The 23,811-nt window shown below is 53.5% G+C and overlaps 1 protein-coding gene across 1 annotated transcript in view; it reads left to right on the top strand.

Moving 5' to 3' along the window:
• The window catches only part of UBE2O (ubiquitin conjugating enzyme E2 O), a gene marked incomplete at its 5' end in the record, with an annotated part of 59,625 nt that extends 37,247 nt beyond the window's left edge, over positions 1-22,378 (top strand). Inside the window, 16 exons of the mRNA XM_084273643.1 lie at positions 820-930; positions 1,551-1,648; positions 3,113-3,176; positions 4,511-4,654; positions 5,235-5,344; positions 6,144-6,294; positions 6,989-7,491; positions 10,501-10,655; positions 12,048-12,160; positions 13,191-13,316; positions 14,405-14,494; positions 16,639-17,293; positions 18,130-18,266; positions 18,741-18,944; positions 19,620-19,677; positions 21,244-22,378. Of these exons, the coding sequence (XP_084129769.1) occupies positions 820-930; positions 1,551-1,648; positions 3,113-3,176; positions 4,511-4,654; positions 5,235-5,344; positions 6,144-6,294; positions 6,989-7,491; positions 10,501-10,655; positions 12,048-12,160; positions 13,191-13,316; positions 14,405-14,494; positions 16,639-17,293; positions 18,130-18,266; positions 18,741-18,944; positions 19,620-19,677; positions 21,244-22,013 (3,489 nt within the window). The 3' untranslated portion in view covers positions 22,014-22,378. The remainder of the gene's footprint in view (positions 1-819; positions 931-1,550; positions 1,649-3,112; positions 3,177-4,510; positions 4,655-5,234; positions 5,345-6,143; positions 6,295-6,988; positions 7,492-10,500; positions 10,656-12,047; positions 12,161-13,190; positions 13,317-14,404; positions 14,495-16,638; positions 17,294-18,129; positions 18,267-18,740; positions 18,945-19,619; positions 19,678-21,243) is intronic.
• Between the last annotated feature and the right edge of the window lie 1,433 nt (positions 22,379-23,811).

Here is a 23,811-nt window from a genome sequence, read left to right as displayed (position 1 = left end):
AGCTTTTCTAATGGACCTGTGGGCTTTAATAAAACAGGGGATCGATTGTCCCAGCTGTCAGGAGGCTGGGGCAGCTGCTGCATCTGACAGTGTTTGGGTTAGCAGCCCTTCCTTGCAGACCCCCACCATATGTGTGAGCAACGTGTGCATTGTGTGCTCCCTGCCAAACCAGCCCCAGAAGGCTCTTGACAGCATGCCTTATTTTCCTGGGGACAAAGAAAAGATTAAAACTTTGCTAAAAAGTGAGGGAGATCCTGACAACCATCTCTTAATTGGGCCAACTGTAAATTATCTGGCTTGAAATCTGACTGAAAGTGCCAGATTATTGGGTTTTTTCATGTGCTGCAAGCAAAGATCACTTCTTATGTCCTGCAAAAGCAAGCTTTAGGTGAGAAGCCACAGAGAGCTTGAAGAGTCTTTTGTTCTGGGGTTGATCTACCCCTGCCTTTGACTCAGGATAGCGTGGGATGGTCCTGTGGAGCTGCAGAGGTCTGCTCAGTTGAATAGACCAAAGAGCCAGACAGCTCTGGAAGCCAGTAAACACCACTTGAGATGGTGTGCTCTTATTTAACCAGGTGCAGGAGTCTCTGGGTGGCTTTAGTAGCCATTGCAAGTTTTAACTGGGAAGAAAACACTACAGGTCACCTTCTGAGGGGTCTGGGGGTGAAGTGAAATGCACCTTCAGAACGAGGGTCTGAGGGGTAAGAGGGTTTAACCTCAGGAGTTGTCCCTGCACTTTGGATTTGTGCATGGAGCAGGGAGGTGGGCATGTAGGACCTTCCCCAGGTGCCAAACCCTTTGTCTCCTTTGCATTTGCAGGACAGCCAGTGTGGAACTGTCATTGATGTCAACATAGAGTGTGCTGTGAAGCTGGTAGGAACCAACTGCATCCTCTACCCTGTCAACAGCAAAGACCTGCAACATATCTGGGTGAGAACACGGCCTGGGAAGCCAGGGCTTGGTGGTTTGGAGGGAAGCTGCTGTGTTTCAAGGTCCATGAGCAAGGGAAGCATCCATGTTGTGCAAGATGCATCTGCAGTTCATTTTTATTTTGAACTTGCTGCAGGCATCCTCCCTGGAATGAAGATGATGCAGCATCACCTCATCTTCCCATCTGTTCTGTGTTTCTGATCTCATTGCTGAGACCAAATTGACTTGAAGGGCTAGGTTGGCATTAAAACTGTGTGAGACCTCCTGCACTGAGGTGGGCTGGTGTGACAGCCCCACTGGGGAGACCCCACAGTGGTGGCACTGGGGTTTTTTTGAGCTGTATGCCCTGTCCCTGGGGGTGTTCAAGGCCAGGTTGGATGGGGCCCTGGGCAACCTTGTGTAGCTCCAGGCCTGGAGGTTGGTGTCCCTGCCTGTGGCAGGGGGTTGGAGCTCTGTGATCCTTGGGGTCCCTTCCAACCCAAACCAGTCTATGATTCTGTAATTTACAGTGAGATCTCCATCTGCTGTCTGAAGCCTCTCTGCTACCTATTCTGTGCTGTGTAAGGACTCAAAGTCCAAGGCTTGATATTTCTAAGGTTTTTTTCCTGTTTTCTCTGTAGCCTTTCATGTATGGTGACTACATAGCCTATGACTGCTGGCTGGGCAAGGTCTATGATTTGAAGAACCAGGTGATCCTCAAGCTTTCCAATGGAGCCAGGTACTTTTCTTTCTGCTGAAGCCTTGTGCCCTTTGGCTTTCCCAACCCTAATCTGTTTCAAAAGAACTAGAAACAGGCTGGGCTGTGTCCACATGCTGATAAGCTACCTGCTTGTGTTATCTTCAGACCTGGAGGAAGAACACACACGTCTCTTTGTGAGAACAGTGAGGTGGTTTGGTCACCCTCTGGACAAGCTGTTGTCTGAAAGGTGACAGTTTCTGTCCCAGCAGCCTGGTGCTCCACAGCTGAAGCATGTTGGTCTCTTAAACTCTGCTGCTCCCCTAGGAAAGGAGCAGTTTGAGAGGGGTGGTTGTTCCAGACCTCCTCAGTGCAAGTGCAGCTGCACTGAGATGCAGGGAGGATTCTTACCTAAAAAGAAGTGGGTGAAAGTGTTGCAGCTTGCAGACTGCTGCTTCTTATCAGAGATGAAACCCAGCCTGAGGTTGAAGAGCTTTGCTTCTCCACTGTTGTTTTCAGCTGTATCAGGAATGTTTTTGCAACGAAGGCACAATCCAAAGCCCTGTCTCTGGAGAGAGATTTCACTGGAGATGTTGAAAGAACTATTTGGCTAATGTGTTTCTGTGAAGGCAGCAGGAGGATCTGAACTCTGTTCCTTGTGTGTGTCAGTTACTTGGGAGCTAAACCCCATGTGAATTCACTGCATGTGCTCTGCTACTGGGGCCTGTCTTGTCCAACAAACATTTATTGATGGAAGGCAGGACCCGGTGGAGGGCCAAGAGGCTCCCAGGCCTGGCAGCTGGGGAGGAACCCATCTGTCTTGTAAATTGAGTGTTGACATTGATGTTTAAAAAAAAAAGAAGCCCACAATCCAGCTCTGAGTCTTTGAGAAGCAAGTGAAGCAAGAGCTGTAACAGCTGATGGGTGGATGCATCTGTGACCGTGACTGTTGTCGCGTTGGGTTACCCCAGGCTCCAAGGCTCTCACACGTGGGTTAAACAGGGAGTGGAAAATAGCTGCTCTTCCCTCTCTGTATCCCCTGCAGTTACTGGGGCACTGTAAACCCTTCCTGGGTGTCTGTTACCAGCTTATGCCTGGCTGTGTAAAGTGAGGTAACCGTTTTCATAGTCTCTTCCTGATGAACCATTGGGAATCCCACCAGAACTGGCTCTGGAAATGAAGCTCTCATTGAAGCATTCCCAGATTGCCTTCAGGTTCCTGCATCGGTGTGGATAACAGAGGGGATGGGGACTTGTGACCAGACAAGTCTTGCCTGGCACCCTACATACTGCTTTATTTATACTTTACATGCTGAATGGAGCCTCTGGACACCAGGCAGTGCTTTTATAGCTTCTGTAACCTGTTCTGCTCGGGATAGTAAAGGCCTGGAGATCCACTGCTGGGCATGTAGACAGACGGGCTGGGATTGTGTCAGGTAACTGGAGCTGTTTGCTTTTGAGGCTGATGGCTCTGGAAATGTGACCATGTTTCTTGTCTGCTTTCCAGGTGTTCTATGAGCACAGAAGATGGAGCCAAGCTGTACGATGTGTGTCCTCACGTCAGCGACTCGGTGAGCTGCTGCTTTTCCTCAGAGCTCTTCTGATCAGGGGGAGGGGAGAGGGCAAAGTGATGGGCACTTAATCCTAAAAACACAGCCATGAATCACAGCTGATAAACCCCTCAGCAGATCTTCACTTGAAGTTAGTGTCACAGGAGGGGCTCTAACCTCTCTAACCTTCCAAGGCTGCTGACAGTGTCCCTGTTCTTCCACACAGCATCAGTAGGGTCTTGCTGCACTCCTGGCAGCGGCACTGGGAGTCGCCTGAGATATCTATCAGATTCCTGGGAAGCAGCAGTGCAGTCAGCCCTTCTCCTTCCCAGCCTCCAAAGGGGTCTCTCTGATCCAAAACTGCACTCCTCTTAAAATATGATACCTGGTTCTTGAAGAGTAAATGGAACATCACCCTGATAGGATGTTCTACAGTGGTGTTCCTGGTCTGGACAGAATAGGAGTGGTTTGTTGCTACATATTCTTTATCTTAGTCTCAGCTACTTTGGGTTGTGCAGTGCACTTTCTGCTTGCTAAGTGGATGTCATAGCAGCATCCAGCTTCTGGTTACCCCATTTGGAGGTGGTGTTTTGAGTCAGGCTGCTTTGAAATGTACACAGTCCTCTGGAGACCTGTGGTTTGCTCTGAAACACGAGTTGTCTCCAGTGTTCCTCTTACTCCCGTACTCAGAGTCGCTGTGTTAGCTACTTACCTGACTTGGATCTTGTCACACCACTCTTACCCTTCCTGACAAATTACAAGATGATACAGTTTTGTGCTCAGTGTTTTATCTACCCTGAACTTCTCTGTCCGCCCCCACGTTCTGACTCTTCAGCTCATCAAGTCGTGCTGACTATCAGTGGGGAAGAGCTCTGAGAGAGCAATTGTTGTGTTTACCCTCCTGCTTTGTTTTCAAAGACCTGTCATACTAACTGATCCACCTAAGGCAGCAGTAATACTTACAAACTTAATTTGCTGAGTAGAGGAGTGAAGACAGACATCCTCTGGCTCTGAAAGCTGCAGGTGCTCGAATCCGAGCGTGGAAGAGATGGATGTTCTTCCCCAGGACTCAGCCCACCTTGGCTACTTGTTCCTGAGGACATCCACACCTTTTGCTTCTTGCAGTACTTTTGGTTCTCCCCCACTGAGTCAGGGTCCAGTCAGGATGTGTGGCAGAGCAGGTTGCTATAGGAACTGCTGGGCTGACTTGAGGAGAGGAATGAGCTTTAAAAGATGGGCAGCTTGCAGACTTTACCGTGACAGTTAATCTTCCTGATCCTAAATGAGAGAATATATATGCTGGAGTCCTCAATTTTAAGAGTCCTTTATGCTGTTGTGGTTTTTTCCCCCCATAGGGTCTCTTCTTTGATGACTCATATGGCTTTTATCCTGGGCAAGTGCTCATCGGGCCTTCGAAAGTCTTCTCCAGCGTGCAGTGGCTGTCGGGTGTGAAGCCTGTTCTGAGCACAAAGAGCAAGTTCAGAGTGGTGGTGGAAGAGGTAAGGGCTGGCAAGCTGACACATGGCCACCTTCTGCACAGAAGGGCGTTTTGGAGCAGAGTCAGCTTGCCATGGTAACCTCACAAGAGCAGATGTGTGTGGCTCTGTTCTGAGGTAACAGATTCCTCATTTTGGGCATGGTTTGGATTTTCCTCCCAAGGGTCCCTGTGGGCGGGCGCCCTGTAAGGTGTTTGGGTGCCAATACACTTAGAGACTGGCATCGTTAGGGCAGCAGAAGCACCTCTGCTGAACTTAATGTTCTGTGCTACCAAAAAGGGGAGGAACCCTCCTGACTGCTGAGAGAGGGAGCAGCTCCAAGTCCATGTCTCTTTGTGACACTGGCCCACTGATTTGTATGTGCTGTAGCTTCTTCCCCAAGCCAGATGTCATCTTTCTTGAAATTAAAAACTGTAGAAGCTCTCAGTGCAGGGGGAGCACTGTAGTGGTCCTGGATGTGGTGAGACCACACTTGGGCATCTTAGATGATGAAAGCAGGTTTGCTGCTTCCCTGTGTGCAAGTGTTTGGATCCTAGGAAAGCCTCTGAAAAATTCACTTGCCTTCTCTCTCCTGATGTTGTAGGTACAGGTGGTGGAACTCAAGGTTACTTGGATCACTAAAAGCTTCTGTCCTGGAGGTACTGACAGTGTGAGCCCTCCTCCCTCGGTCATCAGCCAGGAAAACCTGTCCAGGTGAGATCTGCTGCAAACCCCTTCTCACTCCCAGCACCCAGGGGCTGTGCAAACGATGGGTGATGTACCCACCCACTGGTTAGACACAGTGCTGCTGTTTCCAGTGAGTTATACTCCTCCTTGTGTGCCTGTATATTCCACAGCTTCCAAAGTGTGACAGAATAGCTTCCAAATCACTTGGGTGGCCACCTCAGGGGCTAGTATCCCTTCCAGTCCTCCCCAAGTGACTTTCCAGCTGACAAATTCCTAAAAGAAAAGGGTGTCTGGCAACAAGTCGCTTCTTCCTTCTGCTTGTGTGGAGGGGTCCTGCTCCAGACCCAGGCTGGTGCTGCAGGAGCAGCTGGTGCCCTCTTCAGGCTGCAGGGGCAGAAACGGGCTGGACAAATCTTGGAAGGAAAAGTCAGATGAGTAATAGCACAGAGCAGTGTGGTTCCTGCTTGGAGTTCATAAGCTGGAGTAGAGCAGCTCTTGGATGACAGCAAAAAAAACCCCAAACCCCACAACCAGTGCCAGCTTCAGATGTCTCTCTGCAGCTGTCTCTGGGAGGGGGAGCTAGAGGGGAGGGGAGTGACTGGTGTCCCACCCAAACCCTTTGTGTCCCCACCCATCCCCTGGTGAGATTCCCACTCCTCCTTTAGAATTGTGTGCCTGGAAAAGATTTGGTGTGGGTTAGCTTCTGCCACCCCAGAAGTGCTGCTGGCGTGAGGTCACAGCAGCCTCCTGAGGGCCCTGGTCACTGCTGGGCTCTAGGTTCTGTTACTGCTTTTGCACTTGGCTCACTGCTGTCCTCTCCTGCCAGGGTAAAGCGTCTGGGGTGCTTTGACCATGCCCAAAGGCAGCTTGGGGAAAGGTGCCTCTATGTGTTCCCAGACAAAGTGGAACCTGCAAAGATCACCTGTGAGTGCCCAGAGAGGAACTGTGTCCTGGGGGAAGGATCCGTTGCCAAAAAGGTGAGTTGGAGGCGTTGAGGGAGGTGTTGACTTCTCCAAGTGTTTCTGGTCACTGTGGCTTCTAAAGCAGAAATCTGGGTAGTTCTGTGGCCTGAGACAGGAGTCCTGGAGTGGCTGTTGGAGAGTTGGTGGCTGTTTGGTGTTGAAGTCACCTTGTGCAGGAGTCTGACTGCACTGGGTGAAGTGTGCAGCTAATGCCACGAGTGGCACCTTGAATGTGGAGATGTCACCTTGCAGGGGCCAAGCCATGTCAGAGCTGCTGTGTGCTGCCAGCTGGGGCTGTTGGACACGTGTCATTTTCATCAGTATGGCCTCAGGTTTCTCAGGGAGCTGAACTGCTGGTTAAACCCTTGTTACACTGTGACAAGAAAGTCTCTGCTTCCTCAGCCAGATGAGTCCTGTGGTGGCTTCTACGTGGTGACAGGATGCCACTGGTGTGGAGGATTGCCTCCCTGCATGGCTGTGTCTGTTACATAGGGTAACTCACACACCCTCTTCTGTAACAAAAAACTGAGAACAGGCTTGAAGTAGCCCAAAGGAGCAAAGCTCCTTTCCATGGGCTGGTGGAGGGGAGCAGGGGGGGGGGGGCTGAGGCCCTTGGGGTGCTGTTTTCCTCTGTGTGCAAAGCTAACCCACTCTTGGGGTGCACTGCTGAGTGTACAGAGGGTGTCTGACCCTGCTCTGCTCTCTCTAGGTGAGGCGGCTGCTGAAGAAGCAGATAGTGAAGATCATGTCCTGCTCCCCGGAGTCTCAGGGCAGCAGTGATGCCCCTGACAAAGAGTCTGTGGCAGCTGCTGAGCAGAAACCAGAAGAGCTTAAGCCTGGATTGAAGTGTGAGCTGGATGACTCTTCCAACGGTGCACCGAGCCCTGGGGAGAGGAAGGAGGAGCAGCCTGAAGAGATGGGGAAGGAAAAAGGGGCAGCAGCAGCACGACAGCAGCAGCCTCCCTTTCTGCTGAAGGACGAGGGCTCGTCCGACTACCGGCTTCAGTCCATGGAACAAGATGCTGACGATGAGGCAGCTGATGACACTGATGACACCAGCTCTGTCACCTCTTCTGCGAGCTCCACTGCCTCGTCCCAGAGCGGCAGCGGCACCGGCCGCAAGAAGAGCATCCCTCTCTCCATCAAGAACTTGAAGAGGAAGCACAAGAAGAAGAAGACCAAGTTTTCTCGGGAGTTTAAGCCAGGAGACAGGTGAGTTGGGTCTCCAGACTGATGGATACCTGCCAGAATCTCCCTTATCAAAGCTCTGAATTTAAACCCCCTCTTCAGCTTGGGTGGAGGATGACGTGCCTCGTGTTAGGACACTATTTGGTGATAACCAGCAGTGATTATCTTGCCATGAGTGCAGCAGCCTGAGCCAGAGCAGCTTGGTCTCAGTCCAGCTTCTGGTGAAACTGGGGCCCTGTGATGTGACACTGATGCTGCTCTATTTCAGCTGCGCCTCTGGGCATCAGCAGCATCTCAGGGCTGCACTAGAGCCTGTGTGCAGCGAGGGAGACAGGTGAATAAAGATCATACAGCTTAAACATGACACTAATTGGTTACCTCATTGCAGAGAGGCTGTGGGTAGCCCCTGCTAGCAGGAACGGACAGCTCCCCCTCAGAGACCTGTCTCTGGAGCAGCACGGAGGTCTCTGCTGGCAGGGGTTCATGCTGCAGTGGTCTGTTACCCTGACTCTGCTCCAGAGAGAGAGAGAGCAGCAACTTTTGCCAGCAGTATGCTTTTTATTGGGTTTTTTAATGAACAACGTGCACTCTGAGAGCCTTGGAGGAATTGATTTCAGTGGCTGGGGGAAGGAGCCCTGCAAGTATCTGCCTGTTCAGAGATAGGACTGGATCTCAGCAGCTTTTCCCTTTTCCCTGCCTTGAGGATGTTTGAACTCTTTTCAGGGGATGCAGATGCCTGACAACAGGCTCACCAGTCCCGCTGGCTTCCCTGGCTGCTTAGCTGTATACAGATCCTGCATCAGGAATGAGCTAGTGCAGAACAGGATGTGAGAATCCTCCTGGAGAAGTGATGCTTTCAGCATTCCAGGGGTCTGGTAGTTTGAGGATGCTACTAACTTCAGTCATGTGTTGTTTGGGTGTTTTAGCTTTGCCTCTGTGCAAGGAGAGCTGTTCATTAGGCCTTGTGGTTTCAGAGAAATTGGATTTTGAAGGTCACAAACCTCAGCAGGGCAATAATGGAGTGAAAGGAGAACTGTGAGTGTGTGATAAAGTTCCTGGGAACTGATTTGCAGTTCCCTTTCTGCACCACGCAGGCGGTGGGGAGAAAGCTCTGACACCACCAAGAGACTCCTGTGCTGCATCTGGGCATCTCCATACAGAGATGAGATGTTGAGATGCTGCAGAGGTGACTGTGTTGCAAAGAATAAGAAATAGAAGCTTGACTGTGAAACCCCAGCTGATGCTTTAAAGGGCACAGGTGGCAGCTGGTCACAGTCTGAGGGGTCACAGCTCATACACAGCTCAGTGTGAGGGGTCTTCACTGCTTAAGTATCCTGCTGAGGCTGCTGAGCCCATGGTAGGTGTGCTGCCAGCCCTGCTGGGAACTGCAGAGCAGGTGGGCTTGCTGCAGTTAGTCACCAGATCTGATGTGTCAGCTCCTGGGCAGTGGTGACAGTGGGGAGCCGACTCGGCATCTGGCTTCACCATCCTTTGGTGAGTGACCTGCTGCACCCCTCTGGGCAGCACATGGACCTCTGGTTATTTTTAGGGAGGATACACAGATCTGTATTAATACCACGTCTTGATCTGTGTTTGTGAAGCTGCATAAACTGTGCTGCAGGCAGGACTGACTCCTCTCCTGGGGCAGCCTGCCTTCCACTCCTCCATCCTCAGGTGCATGTGTCCTGCTTCCCCAAGGAACCATCCTTTGGGTGTCACTCACCACACTTGACCCATTGCAGGCTTCTTTCCCTGATGATTTCAGCTGTTGAGTGCTGGCCCTGTTAGAAACTTCATATTATTTCAATGTAAAACTTATTTCTCTGATGGGATTAATTAAAACCAGGGCTGGGGAAACCAGTTGTATTCACCCATTGTATCACCTTTGTGGCTTGGAATCAACCTAACCACAGTGTTCCTGTTCCATCTGGAAGGGCTGCCCAGCAGAAGGAACACAGAGTCTAAAATCAGCACAGGATTCAGTGTGCTGTGAGTGGTAGGAGAGATGGAAGCAGTGGCAGCTCCTCAGAAGAGGCCACCCAGCTGCACTGCAGCTCTGTTCCTCCTGCCCCAAGCCAGTTGCCTCTTCAGGCAGCTCTGCCAAGCTGTGCAGCGCAGAACCAGCGTGTGCTCCATTGTTGCATGGCTGGGTTTCATTCCTGAGCTGCAGAGACACTCATGGGTGTGTTTGGACAGCTGGGAAAGAAACTTTTTTCTTTTAAACAAGATTCTCCTGCTTTCCCCACGTTTGGTGTGCTGCCTCTTATGGGGTTTGTTTTCCCCCTTCCTTTTGCATCAGAGAATCCCAGCCTGGTCTGGGTTGGAAGGGACCCCAAGGGTCACAGAGCTCCAACCCCCTGCCACGGGCAGGGACACCAACCTCCAGGCCTGGAGCTACACAAGGTTGCCCAGGGCCCCATCCAACCTGGCCCTGAACACCCCCAGGGATGGGGCACCCACCCCCTCTCTGGGCAGCCTGTTCCAGCCCCTCACCACTCTCTCTGGAAAGAACTTCCCCCTAATATCTCATTTAAACCTTCCTTCCTTCAGCTTCACTCCATCCCCCTTGTCCTGCCATTGTGCCCCCTTGCCCTGCCTTCCTTTCATCCTGGAAGGGCTGAGATTGCCACAGCTTTATCTTTCTAGTCCCATGTTCTTCTAACTGCACAGACCCTCCAAGCTGCCAGGCTTGAAGGTCTTTCAGTGGAGAAGATCTTAAGTTTCAAAGCACTTGAAGTTACTGTCTTGCCTCTGCTGGGGGTAGTAAGTAGGTGCTGATAGATGCTAATTTGCTCCACGAGGAATGAAAGTGAGTTCAGCATCAGCTCCCTGTGGACTCCTCCTGCAGTGCAGACTTGCAGCACCATAACATCTGCAGTGACTGAGAACCTGTCAGAACAGAGCTGCTTCCACGGGGAGCAGCTAGGGGCTCCTGACTTGCTGCTGAGATCCATCCTGATGATGGCAGCATCATGTTCTGGTGGTGCTCATGTACATTCCCCCTGGTAAGCTGTTGCCTTCCTGTGTTGCCAGGGTTGCTGTGGAGGTGGTGACCACCATGACTTCAGCTGACGTGATGTGGCAGGATGGCACCGTGGAGACCAACATTCGCTCCAACGAGCTGATCCCGGTCCATCACCTGGACAACAACGAGTTCTGCCCTGGGGATTTTGTGGTGGACAAAAGAGGTATTGGGTGTCAGAGCAATGCTCTTGGGGAACAAACGTGCTCCTGATTGCAAAGTATTCTTCAGTGTGGATCTCCTAACGCACACTGCAGCCCCTCCACTCCCTGGAGGTGGGCACAGGAGCAGAACAAGGGACAGGCCGTGATTCAGCTGCTTCTCACCAGTGTCAGAACCTTAAATACCTGAGTTGAACTGTGGCTACAGGCAAGGTGTGGAAGGAATAAAGGCCAAGGAGCAAAGCTGGCATTCTCAGTGTTTCTGGAGAGTAGGGGTGGCCACCTGCTCCTTGAAAGCACAAAAAGCTTTGAGCTCCCTTGCAGAAGGAGAGGAGAAATGGAGAGCTCACCTCAGGCTGCTGTCTCAGGCTTCCCTATTGTGACCCTCCATTTCTTCTCTTGGAGGGTTTTGGGATCCAGAGGCACCTTCTTACACCCCTTTTCTTCACCAAACCAATTGGTGATTCTAGTAAGGGTGACAGTACAAGTGCTCAGATATTGAGCTCAATATCTAGCTCCTTTTCTAGCAGGGGACCACAAGATACTGTCTGGTTGGGAAGAGGGAAAGCTGGTTTAGTAAAAAAATAACCCTGTTTTGTGTGACCACTTCTGATGATAAATGGTTTGACTGGTATTGTGGGTTCAGTGTAGCTTGTGGAAAGAGTTGGGCATCAGCTGCAGCTCTACCAATCTAGCTTGGCCTCTGGGAAGCTGTATTCCTCTGTCAAACATACTCTGCAAGCATTATGGGGTGTGCCCACAGTTCCTCCTGTTCCCCTGCTGAGGATGCTGGGCGGTGGATCCTTGTCAGCCAAATCAGTCTGAAAGCTGTCTGGGTACCAGCCCAGGCCCAGAGGGGTGGTCTCAGTCCAGCTTTGGTGCTGTTGGATCCCAGTGGTGCAGGTGTACCTGCCTGCATCCTGCTTGCCTGCATTCTGCCTTCCTCCCACCTTGGTTGTCCATTTTTCCAGAGGAGCAGAACTCTTGTGGGTAGCACATTTTTGGGTGAGAAGCTTGGCAGCCAGGGCTGCTCTCCAGGAGCCCTTGGCCAGCCTGTCCAGAAACTCCAACAGCCTTGAAGCAGAGCTAATTTGGAGAGCAGAGCACTAAGATGACAGCCTCTTTTCTCTTGGAGCTTGAAAGTTGCCCCAAAGGGACTGTGTTCAGACCAGTGCAGTGCAAATCTAACTTTATCCTCACGCTGTGCTTGGTTAAAATGCAGCTCATTAGCTGGCTGCAGTTGTGACTCTGCAGGAAGGACTCTTTCTCCTCGTGTCGTTCACGAATGGAAGGTCTCAGCCATGAGAGCTTGGGAGCTGACAGCCCCAGCTGCTGCACAGAGTCTCTGCTCCCCCACTAAACTCCTTTATTTTCTTCTCTGCCCCTGTGACCCAAAGCTCAGAGCTCCCAGGACCCCGGGCTCTACGGGGTCGTGCAGTCTGGTGACCACATCGGCCGGACCTGCGTGGTGAAGTGGTTCAAGCTGAAGCCCAGCGGAGATGATGTGGAGGTAAGTGCAGGAGCTGGCGCCTGCTGTTGGAACCAGTTCAGAGAAAGCAGCCCCAAACCAGCACGACCTTCACAGATAAGCCTGGGAGTCTGCTCTGCAGTGGAGTTTGGCCTTGAGGATGGGATCAACAACATGCTTTTGGGCCTGGGAAGCTTAGCTGGAGGTGATGTCACTTCGTATTTGTAAATGCCTGCGAGGCAGTGCAGACCAAGCAGAGGGTTTACATCCCATAGTCAATGTCAGGCTCCGGTAGGGATGAAGATTTCTTGCTGAAGTTGCTACAGTTGATTTTTGGAGATCACGGTGGGAATTTTTCCTTCCCCTGTCTCTGCTAGCTCATGGGAAGAGAATCGATCGCTGGCGGTTGTCCTGCTTGTCTCTGCCAGGTGCTGTTGCCTGGAGTCAGCCTGATGCCTCTTTCTTGGGGCCTGCAGGATCTCTGGTTTGCAGAGTCTTGGTGGGCTGCAGTCTTGTTGGACATGAGAGGGGGACTCAGACCCCACAAAGCTGCTCTGCTGCTTTCTGCCCTAGCAAGGAAGGAGACCACGTTGTCTCAACAGAGCAGGGTCCTCTACATCCAGAAGCAGAACATCAGTCTGGGGGTGTGCTCTGCTTTACCCAGTTCTCATTACCTGTGGGGTCCGAGCTCTCTTCCTCCAGGAGAAATGGAAGGAAGGATGGTTTTTGTCAAGTGTTCCTTGTTGTTCTGGAGTGTTTCAAAAGTAAACTCTACCCCTCTGGGCCCCAGTGAGCTGCTTTGAGAGTGTTCAGAAGGGAATGCAATGTAGTTCTTGTATGTTTAGGTTGTAGTGTTGAGGAACCTGAGGTAAAGGTGAGCAGATGAGACAGAACATCTGCTTCCTTTCCTTGTTGGGCCTCGACCCATGTGCTACAAGACGAGGTGACAAGAAGGGACCTCAGCAGCTCCTCGCAGGCAGCTGGGAGTAGCCAAAGATGGGCAAAACATGGCACAGAGCTCTTCCTGTGCAGCACCTGGGGCTGAGAGGTTTGTGTGGTGTCTCCCCTGCAGCTGATCGGGGAGGAGGAGGATGTGAGTGTCTACGACATCGCCGACCACCCCGACTTCCGCTTCCGCACCACCGACATCGTCATCCGCATCGGCAACTCGGACGGGGCGGCGGCCAACGAGGAGGAGGTGGGTTCTGGGCAGGGTTTGTGACCCCCCTGTCACCAGGGGTTAGTGGAGAGCTGAGCCTTAGGCCCCACACGGCTGTCCTAAACCTCCCCTAGCTCTCTGCTCTTGTATCGGTGCTGTCAGTGACGTATCCAGTCTCTGCCTGGTGGAGATGTGACCTTGAAATGGTTTCACCTTGGTGGCAGAGCCTGTAGCAGAGCAAGAACAAAGCTGAGACAAGAATCAAAGGTGTGCCTGGGGGCTTTTCATAAAACTCTTCTGTAGGATTGCAGAGTAGCTTCTCAGGTGAGGGAATTCTCTGGGCTCCTGAGCAGGAGTCAGAGTGGGTTTGTCATGAAACCGGTTTCTGTTGTCAGGTGAAGACTGGTTTTCATTCAAGTGACTGTGTACGTGTTAGTTTTGTTGAGCTGATTCATCTCCTGGGGAGGAGGAGGAGGAAGGAAGGTTTTATGTTGTAGAGGACACACTCTGTGCTAGGGAACAGGTTCCTCTACCATAGACCCTCCAGCTTTGGAACCTGCTGCCCTACAAAGGGGTTAAACACAGAGCGTGGCTCTTGCTGCGGTTCCAGTTTCAGCAACATGAGACTACCCGAGCTCAGCTGACCTAAATAACCTCCTTCCAGGCTCCCTGCTGTGCACACCCTGTGCCAAGCCTGACTTGTCTGCTCACGTCTGCTCGCTCTGCTGGGAGCCCCTGACGCTGGTGCTGGCACCCCAGTAGAGGGCAGCCCCATTCCAGGGAAGGTCCTGTTTGTGTGTGTCCCCTGCCTGCTGCATCCCTGGTCCTGATCAGAAGTCAAACCTGCTGCCAGCCCAGCCCTCCTAGTCCTGCCCTCCTTGGGGAGAGAGGGACTTTTCCCCATCCCCATGGCAGCATTTTGGGATTTCTCATGGAAAGCCTATCTGTTGGATTCTTCTCCCCCTTGGCATGGGATCCTGGGACTCCTGCCACTTTGCAGCAGGCTGCAATCATTGCTTTAGGCTGGGCTCCAGCCTGGGGAATGGCTGATTTTCCAAACCTTTCTGGCTCTGTGCTGAAGGGACTGGGAGAGGAAGGGGACTGACACGCTGCTCTTGTTCCCACAGCCTTCGGTTGGCCAGGTGGCTCGCGTGGATGTCAGCAGTAAAGTGGAAGTGGTGTGGGCTGATAACTCCAAGACTATCATTCTGCCTCAGGTGAGGTCCTGTTCCAGCTCATGATACCCCTCTAGTTCCTGGCTGAGTGGCAAATCTTGGGCTTAAATCTTGGGTTTCAATCCTGGATGCAGAGTTTCACTGGGTAAGGGGATCTTCCTCTGTTTCATGCTGCCTTCCCATATGATCAGATGCCTTCCTAATTCTGTGAGCACAGGAAAATCCTTCCTCTATCAGGAGGATCAAGCAGCTAATGGGTGGTCATTGCTCTGGAATAGAGAGTAGGAGAGTATAGGGCTGGCTGTTGCACCCAAGCCACACAGCTCTGAGCACAGCCCTGCTCCTGCCCTCAGCACCTCCTGCTCTGGGCTCAGGGCTCATCAGTTCTGACTTGAGCTCAGGTTCACTGTCTTGCCCAACCAAAGCACAGCTGAAAGACAGTTGCCTGTCCTGTCTTGCCTGTGAAATGGCTCTGTAGTGTTTTCTTTGGCTGGAGAAGCTCCTCCAGAAGCAGAGCTGGTGCCACAGGTTGTGACCTGAGCTAACCTGGGGATCAGACCCAAATCTCCCCCCAGTGTGGGGAGGAGCTGCATGGGAACGTAAAGCCATAGGCACAGCACACGGCTCCACGTAACCCATGGCTTCCTCTTCTGTCCTACTGCCTTGTAACCTTACTCACTGCTCCACACAGGGCTTCATCTTGTTGCCTCTTCTCCTTGTTGCCTCAAATTAGGGCAGACAACCTAAAGATGAGAGCAGACCTGCTCCTGTAGGGTCCCATCTCCATCACAGTGGCAGGGAACACCGCCGCCTCCGCTGCAGAGAACGCTCGATGGGGATTTCTTTTTAAACCAAGCAGCTCTGCATTAATTACAGTAGAATAGTCAATGCCCCCACTATGGCAGTGGATGAGAGCCATACAAAGCAGGCTGCTGTCTCCCTTCCCCCTGGTGTCACATGTGCTTGGATCACAGGCACAATTGGGGGTCTGATGTGTGCTCCACAAAGGGCTCTTCTCCCACTGCAGTGCAGCAGCTCCTGCTGTGTCACACCAGGCCCTTCGATTCTGCTCTTCTGCATAATTAAGGGAGTTGGGGAGAGGTCAGGAGCGTGAGTTATCAGTGAGAATCACCCCCTGATTTATCAATGCCTGTCCGTGTGCCGGGAGACGAGCTGTCTGGGTGCTTTTTCTCAGCTCTAAAAATAAAGATGGCATAACTGGCTGATTAACTTTCCAACTCAGATGTGGATTAGCGTGGAGGGCAGTGAGTTTTGATGACTTTGCCTGCCTGCAGTCGCTTGTGCTGAGCCCAGCTAACCCCTGTCTCTGGGGGGCACAGGACAAGCTGAGTTGTGCTGGTCGAGGGCTTTGATGAGACAACTGAGTGACCGTGCACTTCACCCTCTGGGGTCACATCCTGCAAGATTAAGAGAATTCTTGGGATGTCATTCAAGTGTCAGAAGCCTGGGGGTGAAAAATGCTCCATCTTGAGGCTCCTGACACAGCCTCATGATGTGTTTCTTGCTCCCTTGCTTGGAGCTGGAGCGTCTGGAAACCTTGTGAGGGGCATAGTGTGTGCCAGAGCGTGGGGGTACCAGGTGGGTCAGACCTTGGGTGGGTTTGGCTTCCAGGAGTGAAAGGGAAGAGGATGTTTTCTGTAAGGGCTTATTCAGCAGCTTGGGTTAGGCTTCATTGTCCCAGCTGAATTTTAAGCAGCGCTCTGTGCCACAGGAGAAGAAAGTTGGTGTGGGAATGTGCTTCTGGTTCCAGCATTGTCTCTGTGGAAGGCAGAGAGTGTGGAGGAAGCCAAACCAGGGCTCTGTGCCAAGATGGTTGCTGATGCAGAGGCAGGACCAGAAATACTAACTCCCCACAGGATACCCAATACCCCCTGAACGAGTTCTGCCTTCAGAAACCCTGGGGCATCCAGGTAGCTGTTTGGTGTCAGTGTGCTCTCCTTGCCCTGCTTTTCCCCCAGTGCCCTGTTTTGAAAGGTGGAGGATGAAGCCGTGCTGATTTGTAATCTGTGCTGGTCACTGATGAGCCTGTTACTTAGATCACAGTCCACCCTGGCTGGATGGAAGGGGTTGAAAGAGCCTTTCCATGGGGAGAACTGACTTGCATTTAAACCCAACCAAAACTCTGTGCTTCAGCCTGAGTCTCTTGTACCTCTCCTCTCCTGTAGCACTTATACAACATTGAATCAGAAATCGAGGAGTCAGACTACGACTCTGTTGATGGCAGCACCAGTGGGGCATCCTCTGAGTGGGAGGATGAAAGCGACAGCTGGGAGACAGACAATGGCCTCATGGAAGACGACCACCCAAAAATTGAGGAGTTGGAGCCTGAGGAGCCAGCAGCAGAGGAGGTGAAAAAAGTAGAGGAACAAGTCCAGGGAGCTGTGGCTATGGCAGTTGCAGATCTTGCTGCAGAGAAAGCTGGCAAGGACGGAGCCCCAAAGAGCTTCCGGGAGCTAAAGGAGGCCATCAAGATCCTGGAAAGCCTGAAAAATATGACTGTGGAGCAGCTGCTGACTGGCTCTCCCACCTCCCCAACTGTGGAGCTGGAAAAGCCCACTAGGGAGAAGAAGTTCTTGGATGATATTAAAAAGCTGCAGGAGAATCTAAAGAAGACCTTGGATAACGTGGCCATTGCAGAGGAGGAGAAGATGGAAGCCATGGAGACAGAGAAGAAAGAGGAAAAGGCAGAGGCACAGACACCAGTGAGGTCAGAGTGGCCCAGTGAGACACCAGTGCTGTGCCAGCAGAGCGGAGGCAAGCCTGGAGTCACCTTCACCAGTGCCAAGGGAGAAGTCTTCTCCGTGTTGGAGTATGCTCCAGGTGAGTGTCTGTCAGGCCAGGGTGGGGTACTGTCCTTCCCTGCTGCCCTGCAGCATTTCTCTCCCAAACCTTTGCTTTTTAGGCCTCCTGGATCTGGTGTCCTCTCCCCTTCAGTGCTTTTCACAGCTCGTTAACTGGAGAGGAGAAATTAAGACAACTTATGTAGCACAATCTGTCCTGGGACTTTAACCTGGTTTCTAAATGGCATCTCTAGGTACTACTGTGACCTCTGAAGCCACAGAAGTGGCCTTGCCCTCGGTCCCCCTTGGTAACTTGCTCTGGAGATCAGTTCCTTTCCTTTGCAGGTACTTCTTGCAAGCTCCAGGCTTGTCTTGCAGGGCTGGATCAGTTGAGAAGTGAGAGCAGGAACAGCTGGTGTTCCTGTGCTGGGTGTCCTTGGTGGGGGAGTGTCCTTGTTTGCTTGTGCCAATGTTAATCAGACAAAAATAAGAGGAGCATCTGGTTTTGTGGAGCACCAGTGACAGCAGAGCCCAGGGTGCTGCAGGCAGCTGGGCTGGAGGTGAGAGGAGAGGTACCCAGACCCCTCCAAACCCTCAGAGGTGTGTAGATAAAGATGATGGGGAGCTCTGCAGAGCTTTGTGCCATGTGCTGGTGTCCCCATGTGGCACAGGGACAATGTATGGGACCAGGGGGGTGCAGGCTGTGGTGGCTGTATGGTGTGGGGGTAACAAAATCATCTTTAGGCTGCGTCCTGGCTCAGCACCAAAACAAGGCCCCCCTTCTCTTCTCTTTGGAGAGAGGGATCTGCCATCGTGAGGAACCCGTGGCAGATTCCAAAGGCAGGCTTTAATCTCAGTCTCCTCCTTGCCCTGCAGATACCCATGCCTTCAAGAAAATGGAATTCCAGCCCCCAGAAGCAAAGAAGTTCTTCAGCACCGTGCGGAAAGAGATGGCTCTGCTGGCCACCTCCCTGCCCGATGGCATCATGGTGAAAACCTTCGAGGATCGAATGGCAAGTGTCTGCTCCCAAGTGCTGCCCCAGTGTTAGTGCTGGGCTTTGGAATTCCCTGCTTAGCCTTAATCCTTTGCCTTAGAGCTGCAGGAATGTGTGCAGCAGCCCTAATTACCCTAAGCCGCTCTTCCACGGTTCCCTGAGTCAGGGTGACAAACAAGGGGGAGCTCCTCCTTGCGGGAAGCTTTTATTTTGGGTGCTTCACCCACTGGGCTGCCTGTGGCACCGAGCAGGAGAGGCAGGAGCCAGCAAGGGCCTGGTGTAACCAGTGAGTAGCTGGGGGTTGCTGGCTGTCCTGGAGCTGGGAAAGCTCCGTGTGCCAGTCGAGCTGCAGCTCCGAGGGGAAGGTGCCCACGTGTTGTTTGAGCTGAGTCTTGCTGGGGCTGAGTTAATCCCATCCCCTCCTGTAACTCCAACCCTGGCAAAGCAAGAGGCTGTTTCTCAGGGCCTGGCTTACATTGCCTCTCTCCCCAGGATCTCTTCTCAGCACTCATCAAGGGCCCCACACGCACGCCCTATGAAGATGGGCTCTTCCTCTTTGACATCCAGCTGCCCAACATCTACCCCGCCGTCCCTCCCCTCTTCCGCTACCTCTCCCAGTGCAGTGGGAGGCTGAATCCCAACCTGTACGACAACGGCAAAGTGTGTGTCAGCCTCCTGGGGACGTGGATAGGCAAGGTGAGGCTTCCCCCTGCCCGGCCCTTGTGCCAGGCTGCTTTTGGAACCTGCTGCTTCCTGCTGGGCTCAGAGCCCTGGGTGGCTTCTGGTCTCGGGTGCTGCTTGAGCTGGGAATAACTCTGGGCTGGTTTAGATTTGGAGCAGGTGTCAGGTGTGGTTTAGTTTCTTTAGGGGCTGAATTTGGCTCTTGTTTGTCCTTCCTTGATGGTCTGTGGTCAGCACAGCCAGGTCATGTCATGGTTGGACAGAACAGAGATACCAACACCAGCACGGGGTGTTCTCCTGCGCTTCGGCTCCCTGTGTGCAGACAGGTCTTTTGGTGTGGCACAAAGTCCAGCTGGAGCCTTGGAATGTCTCAAGCACCCAGGGAATGCTGTGTGTCGGGCTGGGAGGTGGATGGGGAGGCTGGGGAGGGGCTGGTGTGTAGGCTCCCAGCGCTGCAGGCAGAACTGGCCCGGTGGGGTGCGGCGCTGGCAGAAGGTGATGGAGAGATGGGTTGTACAACGGGACACCAGCACCTCACGGGCTCTGCCAGTCGGCCCCTTGTTCCTGCTGCCAGCCACACAGGGCCTTAGTGATAGGAATGTGGGGGAGCTGGGGCCTTGCTTCATCTAACTGCTGTCAGAGAGCAAACTGGTGCTTCAGCCCTTTAACACCTGTGTATGTGCCTTTCAGGGGACAGAAAGGTGGACCAGTAAATCCAGCCTCCTTCAAGTGCTCATCTCCATCCAAGGTAAACACTCTGCAGGGCCTGTGGGACAGGAGGGGAGGGGGCGTGGGCTGGGGAGGGGGGTGGACACAGTTGGGATCTGCCACCCCCAAACTGCCTTTTGCTCTCTCCTTGCTGGGCAGAGCAGCACCCTCATCCCTCCAGTTGTGCAGTGGAAGGTGTGAGCTTCTCTCATGCCCTGACTGCATCCTGGGTGCCTGACACGATGCCTCCCCTTCTCCTCACCATGGCAGCTAGGCACAGAGCAGTTCCCTTGCTCTTCTGAGCTGCTGAAGGGGAACCACCATGCCCCCAGCTGTTACCAGAGTTAGCTGAAGTTGCTAAGCTGAGCTGTGTTTTGTCCCCGCTGAGTCATCCCCCGCCCTGTGCTGGGCATGCTTTTGCACATGATGCTGTTTATGCTCCTTCTGAAACCCAGAATAATCAGGGGTGTGGCGAGCCTGGCCTCAGGGCTTCCTGCTGCAGGGCAAAGCCCAGCCCTATCTAGTGTGAGAGCAGACTGACTGAATCAAATCTCTTCCTCAAGGCCAGCTTTCTGCTGCAGGGAGTCCAGGCACGTGACTTGAGAGACCTTTGACACAGAGCAAGGACTCCCACCTTGAGTCTGCAGGCGATTCCTGCTGCTCTGAAGTCTCAGAGTCCCTCTGGATCCTCCCAGGGAGGAGGGGAGGAGCGTCACCAGGAGAAAAACCTTCTCTTATTTATAATGCCACCGATCCAAATTTAGGATTTGAACACTAAATGTTTTACTGGAGCGACTCGACGCCAGCGCAGAACCTTCTCCCCCCCCTGCTCCTGGGTCTCAAGACTCCTAATCTCAGCCCTGCCAGCTCTAATGCAGTTGGTGGCAGGGTGCCAGCAGCCTGGCAGTGCTGATGCTGCTGCTGCATGTGTGTCCTTACATCAGACCCAAAGCAAGCAGGAGACAGCTTGGTGCAGGGGACAGCTTGGTACTGGGGACTTGTCACAGTGCTCAGCCTCAGAACTGTGCTGTCTGATGGCACTGTGTTGGGCAGGGTGGGACCTGGCCAGCTCAAAGCCTTTTAATGAAGATTGGCCTTTGTTCTGATTAAGAGGAGGAGGGGAAAAAAAACTCAACCATTTAAGAGAGAGGAAAAAAGCATTGGGTGTGTTTGTGTGGGTTTTGCTAGGAGGGAAGGGAAAGGGGCTGTGAAACCTTCTCCCTTTTGACCTACTCTCTGCATTACTCTGGGGGAAAGTTCTTCAGGGATCTTGAATGCCACCCTGGGCAGCTCTGACATCCCCACTGCCCTACCTGAGGGCCACAGACCCGTTCACACAAGCTTGCTGCACCAGTGCAGCACATCTTGTGGGTTCCTGGTTGTCCAGCCTGGCCTCTGATAACTCCTTGAAGCCAAAGCATGGTTTCCCTGCAGTGCCTTTTCCTGCAGCCCTCTCCCAGCTTGGCGTGGCTGCAGGCAAAGTGCTGTGATACCTCAGGGCTGGCACCTTGGAGCCTGCAGGGCTTGAGCACCTTTGGCAGACACCTGGGTGGTGATTCCTGGTACCACTCCTCTGTAACCCCTGGCTCTCCCCTTCCCTCTGCAGGTCTCATCCTAGTGAACGAGCCCTACTACAACGAGGCAGGCTTTGACAGTGACCGGGGCCTCCAGGAGGGCTATGAGAACAGTCGCTGCTACAACGAGATGACCCTGATCCGGGTGGTCCAGTCCATGATGCAGCTGCTCCGCAGGCCCGTGGAGGTCTTTGAGCACGAAATCCGTGAGCACTTCCGCTGCCACGGCTGGCGCCTGGTGTCCCGCATCGAGTCCTGGCTGGAGACCAACGAGCTGGTGGAGAGGAGCCACGAACAGGCCAACGGGGCGGATTCTGCCTCCCTCCTCTCCTCCTGTGGCACCCTGGCTGAGAGCCCAGGAGACAATGCGGGGTCGCTGGGGGAATACGGCGGCGGCGGCGGCTCGGAGCAGGGGGCGGCCGCGGAGCTTTCCGACTCGGCGCTGGACGGGAAGGAGGAGCTGGACGAGTCGGAGTTCACAACCTCGACACCCAACGCTGCTGATCTGCACCAGTACTCAGACTCGGAGAGCACAGGCCAAGCCAGGGGGGTAGACCTGGCCAGAGACCGAACGGACGAGGGGAAGGCTGCCCAGGACTCTGCCTCGCAGCCCAGTGTGAAACCAAAGAAAAGGAGAAAGAGCTACAGGAGTTTCCTGCCGGAGAAAAGCGGTTACCCTGATATTGGGTTCCCCCTCTTCCCTTTGTCCAAGGGGTTCATAAAAAGCATCCGTGGTGTCTTGCAGCAGTACCGGGCTGCCTTAGCAGGGGCCAACATCCCAGAGTGGACAGAGGACAAATAAACCATCAGGTCAGGGACAGGCAGGTGCAGGGGAGAAGGGAGAGCAGCAGAAAGGGAATTGGGCAAACGCTGTTATACCAGTGAATGGGCTTCTCCTTCCAGCTTTTCTTCCTCAGCTCGGTTTGTTCCAGGGAAGGTGGTAGGCCTGATTGCTCCTCCGAGTAAAGGTTGTCTAAGCATGACTAACTCCTTGCCCCCAGCCCTTCTTCTTTCCTCCTGTCCCCTGGCCGTGCTCCTCTCCCTCTCGCGAGTTTGACCCTGCAATGGTAAGATTTGAGACCTGCACAGAAGCAGTCTTACAGCCACGTTCCCTCTGCACTCTCATCTTGGGGCACCTTTCCACACCAGGACTCTTCCCACCCAGCACTACCCACACCAGTTGGTTCTGGTGGGCTTCAGGCCAGGAGCAGCAAGTGCTGCCAGTGTCTGGAAGCGAAGGGCGATGCCCTCCCAGGCTTTGGTTTCCTTTTCTCTCCATTATCAGGGGTTTACCCTGCCCTGGCTTACGTGTACTCAGCCACTGGATTGTGTTTGCATTGAAGCTGTCCACACCACACCGAGTTGCTCTACTCTTAGTTCTTCACCCAGAGCCACCAGGTTCTTCCCATGGGGACTTGGGGGGTGGAACTGGAGCTCTGCTAGCGCTGCCCTGGGAGCGCTGCGGGGTTTCCAGCCAGTTCTGCAGCTCCAGTCGGTCTCCTGGCAGCGATCCCGGTCACCCCACTTCTCTTCCTCCAGAGGAAGGCAAACCTCCTTCCCTTTCCCCACCACGCATGCACCTCTTGTAGAAACACGTGGGGTTGGGGGTTCAGCCCTCGGTCTTGCTTAGGTTTCCATGTCTTCTGTCCCCCTGTCAGCTGCCCTGGCTGTCTCACAGCACAGCTGTACTGGGTCTCAGCCTGCCCAGCAATCTTGGGGTGTGCTGTAGCTCTCGCAGCCAGTCCCGGTGGGGAGCCCAGCACGGCTGCTGCTTCTCCCCCATTCGACTGGTAGGTGGGGGTTTGGGAGCTGCTTGCGCCAGGGGCACCTGTGGGGAAGGAGCTGCTGCATCCTGACGAGGTCCTGTTGTCACAGCAGCGGTTTGTGACTGTTCCTGTGCTGTTACTCAGCCCCTGGAGCACATCAGACTGGTGCAGAGCGTTACCAGTTCCTTCCCTTGCCAGCTGCTTCCTGCTGGGCACTGGGTCCGTTGAGGGCACAGCATGTGCTGCCCCTTATCTCAGCTGCAGAGCTGCCTGAGCTGGTGACCACGAGCACCTCCTGAAGCAGGGCTTGCTGGAGGCTGCTGCTCAGGACACCTTCCCAAAGCCTCTTCTTGATGCACGCACTTAGAGTCACTTCTGGCACTCGATCACACTCCAGCACTCCTGTGCTTGTCCCGTGTTCAGGCCCTGGAGAAGCACCCACTGAGCCTCCCCACGGTCTGTCAGGGAGAGTCTGTCAGTCCTTCCAGCTGGGACAGCGTCCGAGTGGTGCCGGGTTCCCCAGGGCAGAGCCGACTCCTCAGCATGGCTCTGCCAGAAGGAAGGGTGGAGGCAAAACCCCCTTTAGCTCTTGCTTGGTGTGGCTGCACTCTGGCTCTGACCTTCCCCTTCGGGATCTGGGGAGCAGCAGGTTCAACCTCAGTGCTTTCTGCTCCCTGGAAGGCCGGGTCTGCACCCCCTCACCTGCTTGTGTCCCCCTGCTCCCGGTGCTCTGGGGGAAGCTTGGCTCTGCCCAGCTGTCCCACTGCTTTCTGAGTGCATTGTCTGTGCTGCAGCTCTGGCCCCCCGACGGGTGGGCAGGGGTCTGGCAGCTCA

This window comes from Gallinula chloropus (genome assembly GCF_964237585.1).
Source record: "Gallinula chloropus genome assembly, chromosome: 20".
Taxonomy (NCBI): domain Eukaryota; kingdom Metazoa; phylum Chordata; class Aves; order Gruiformes; family Rallidae; genus Gallinula; species Gallinula chloropus.
This window is presented reverse-complemented; position numbering and strand designations above follow the sequence as displayed.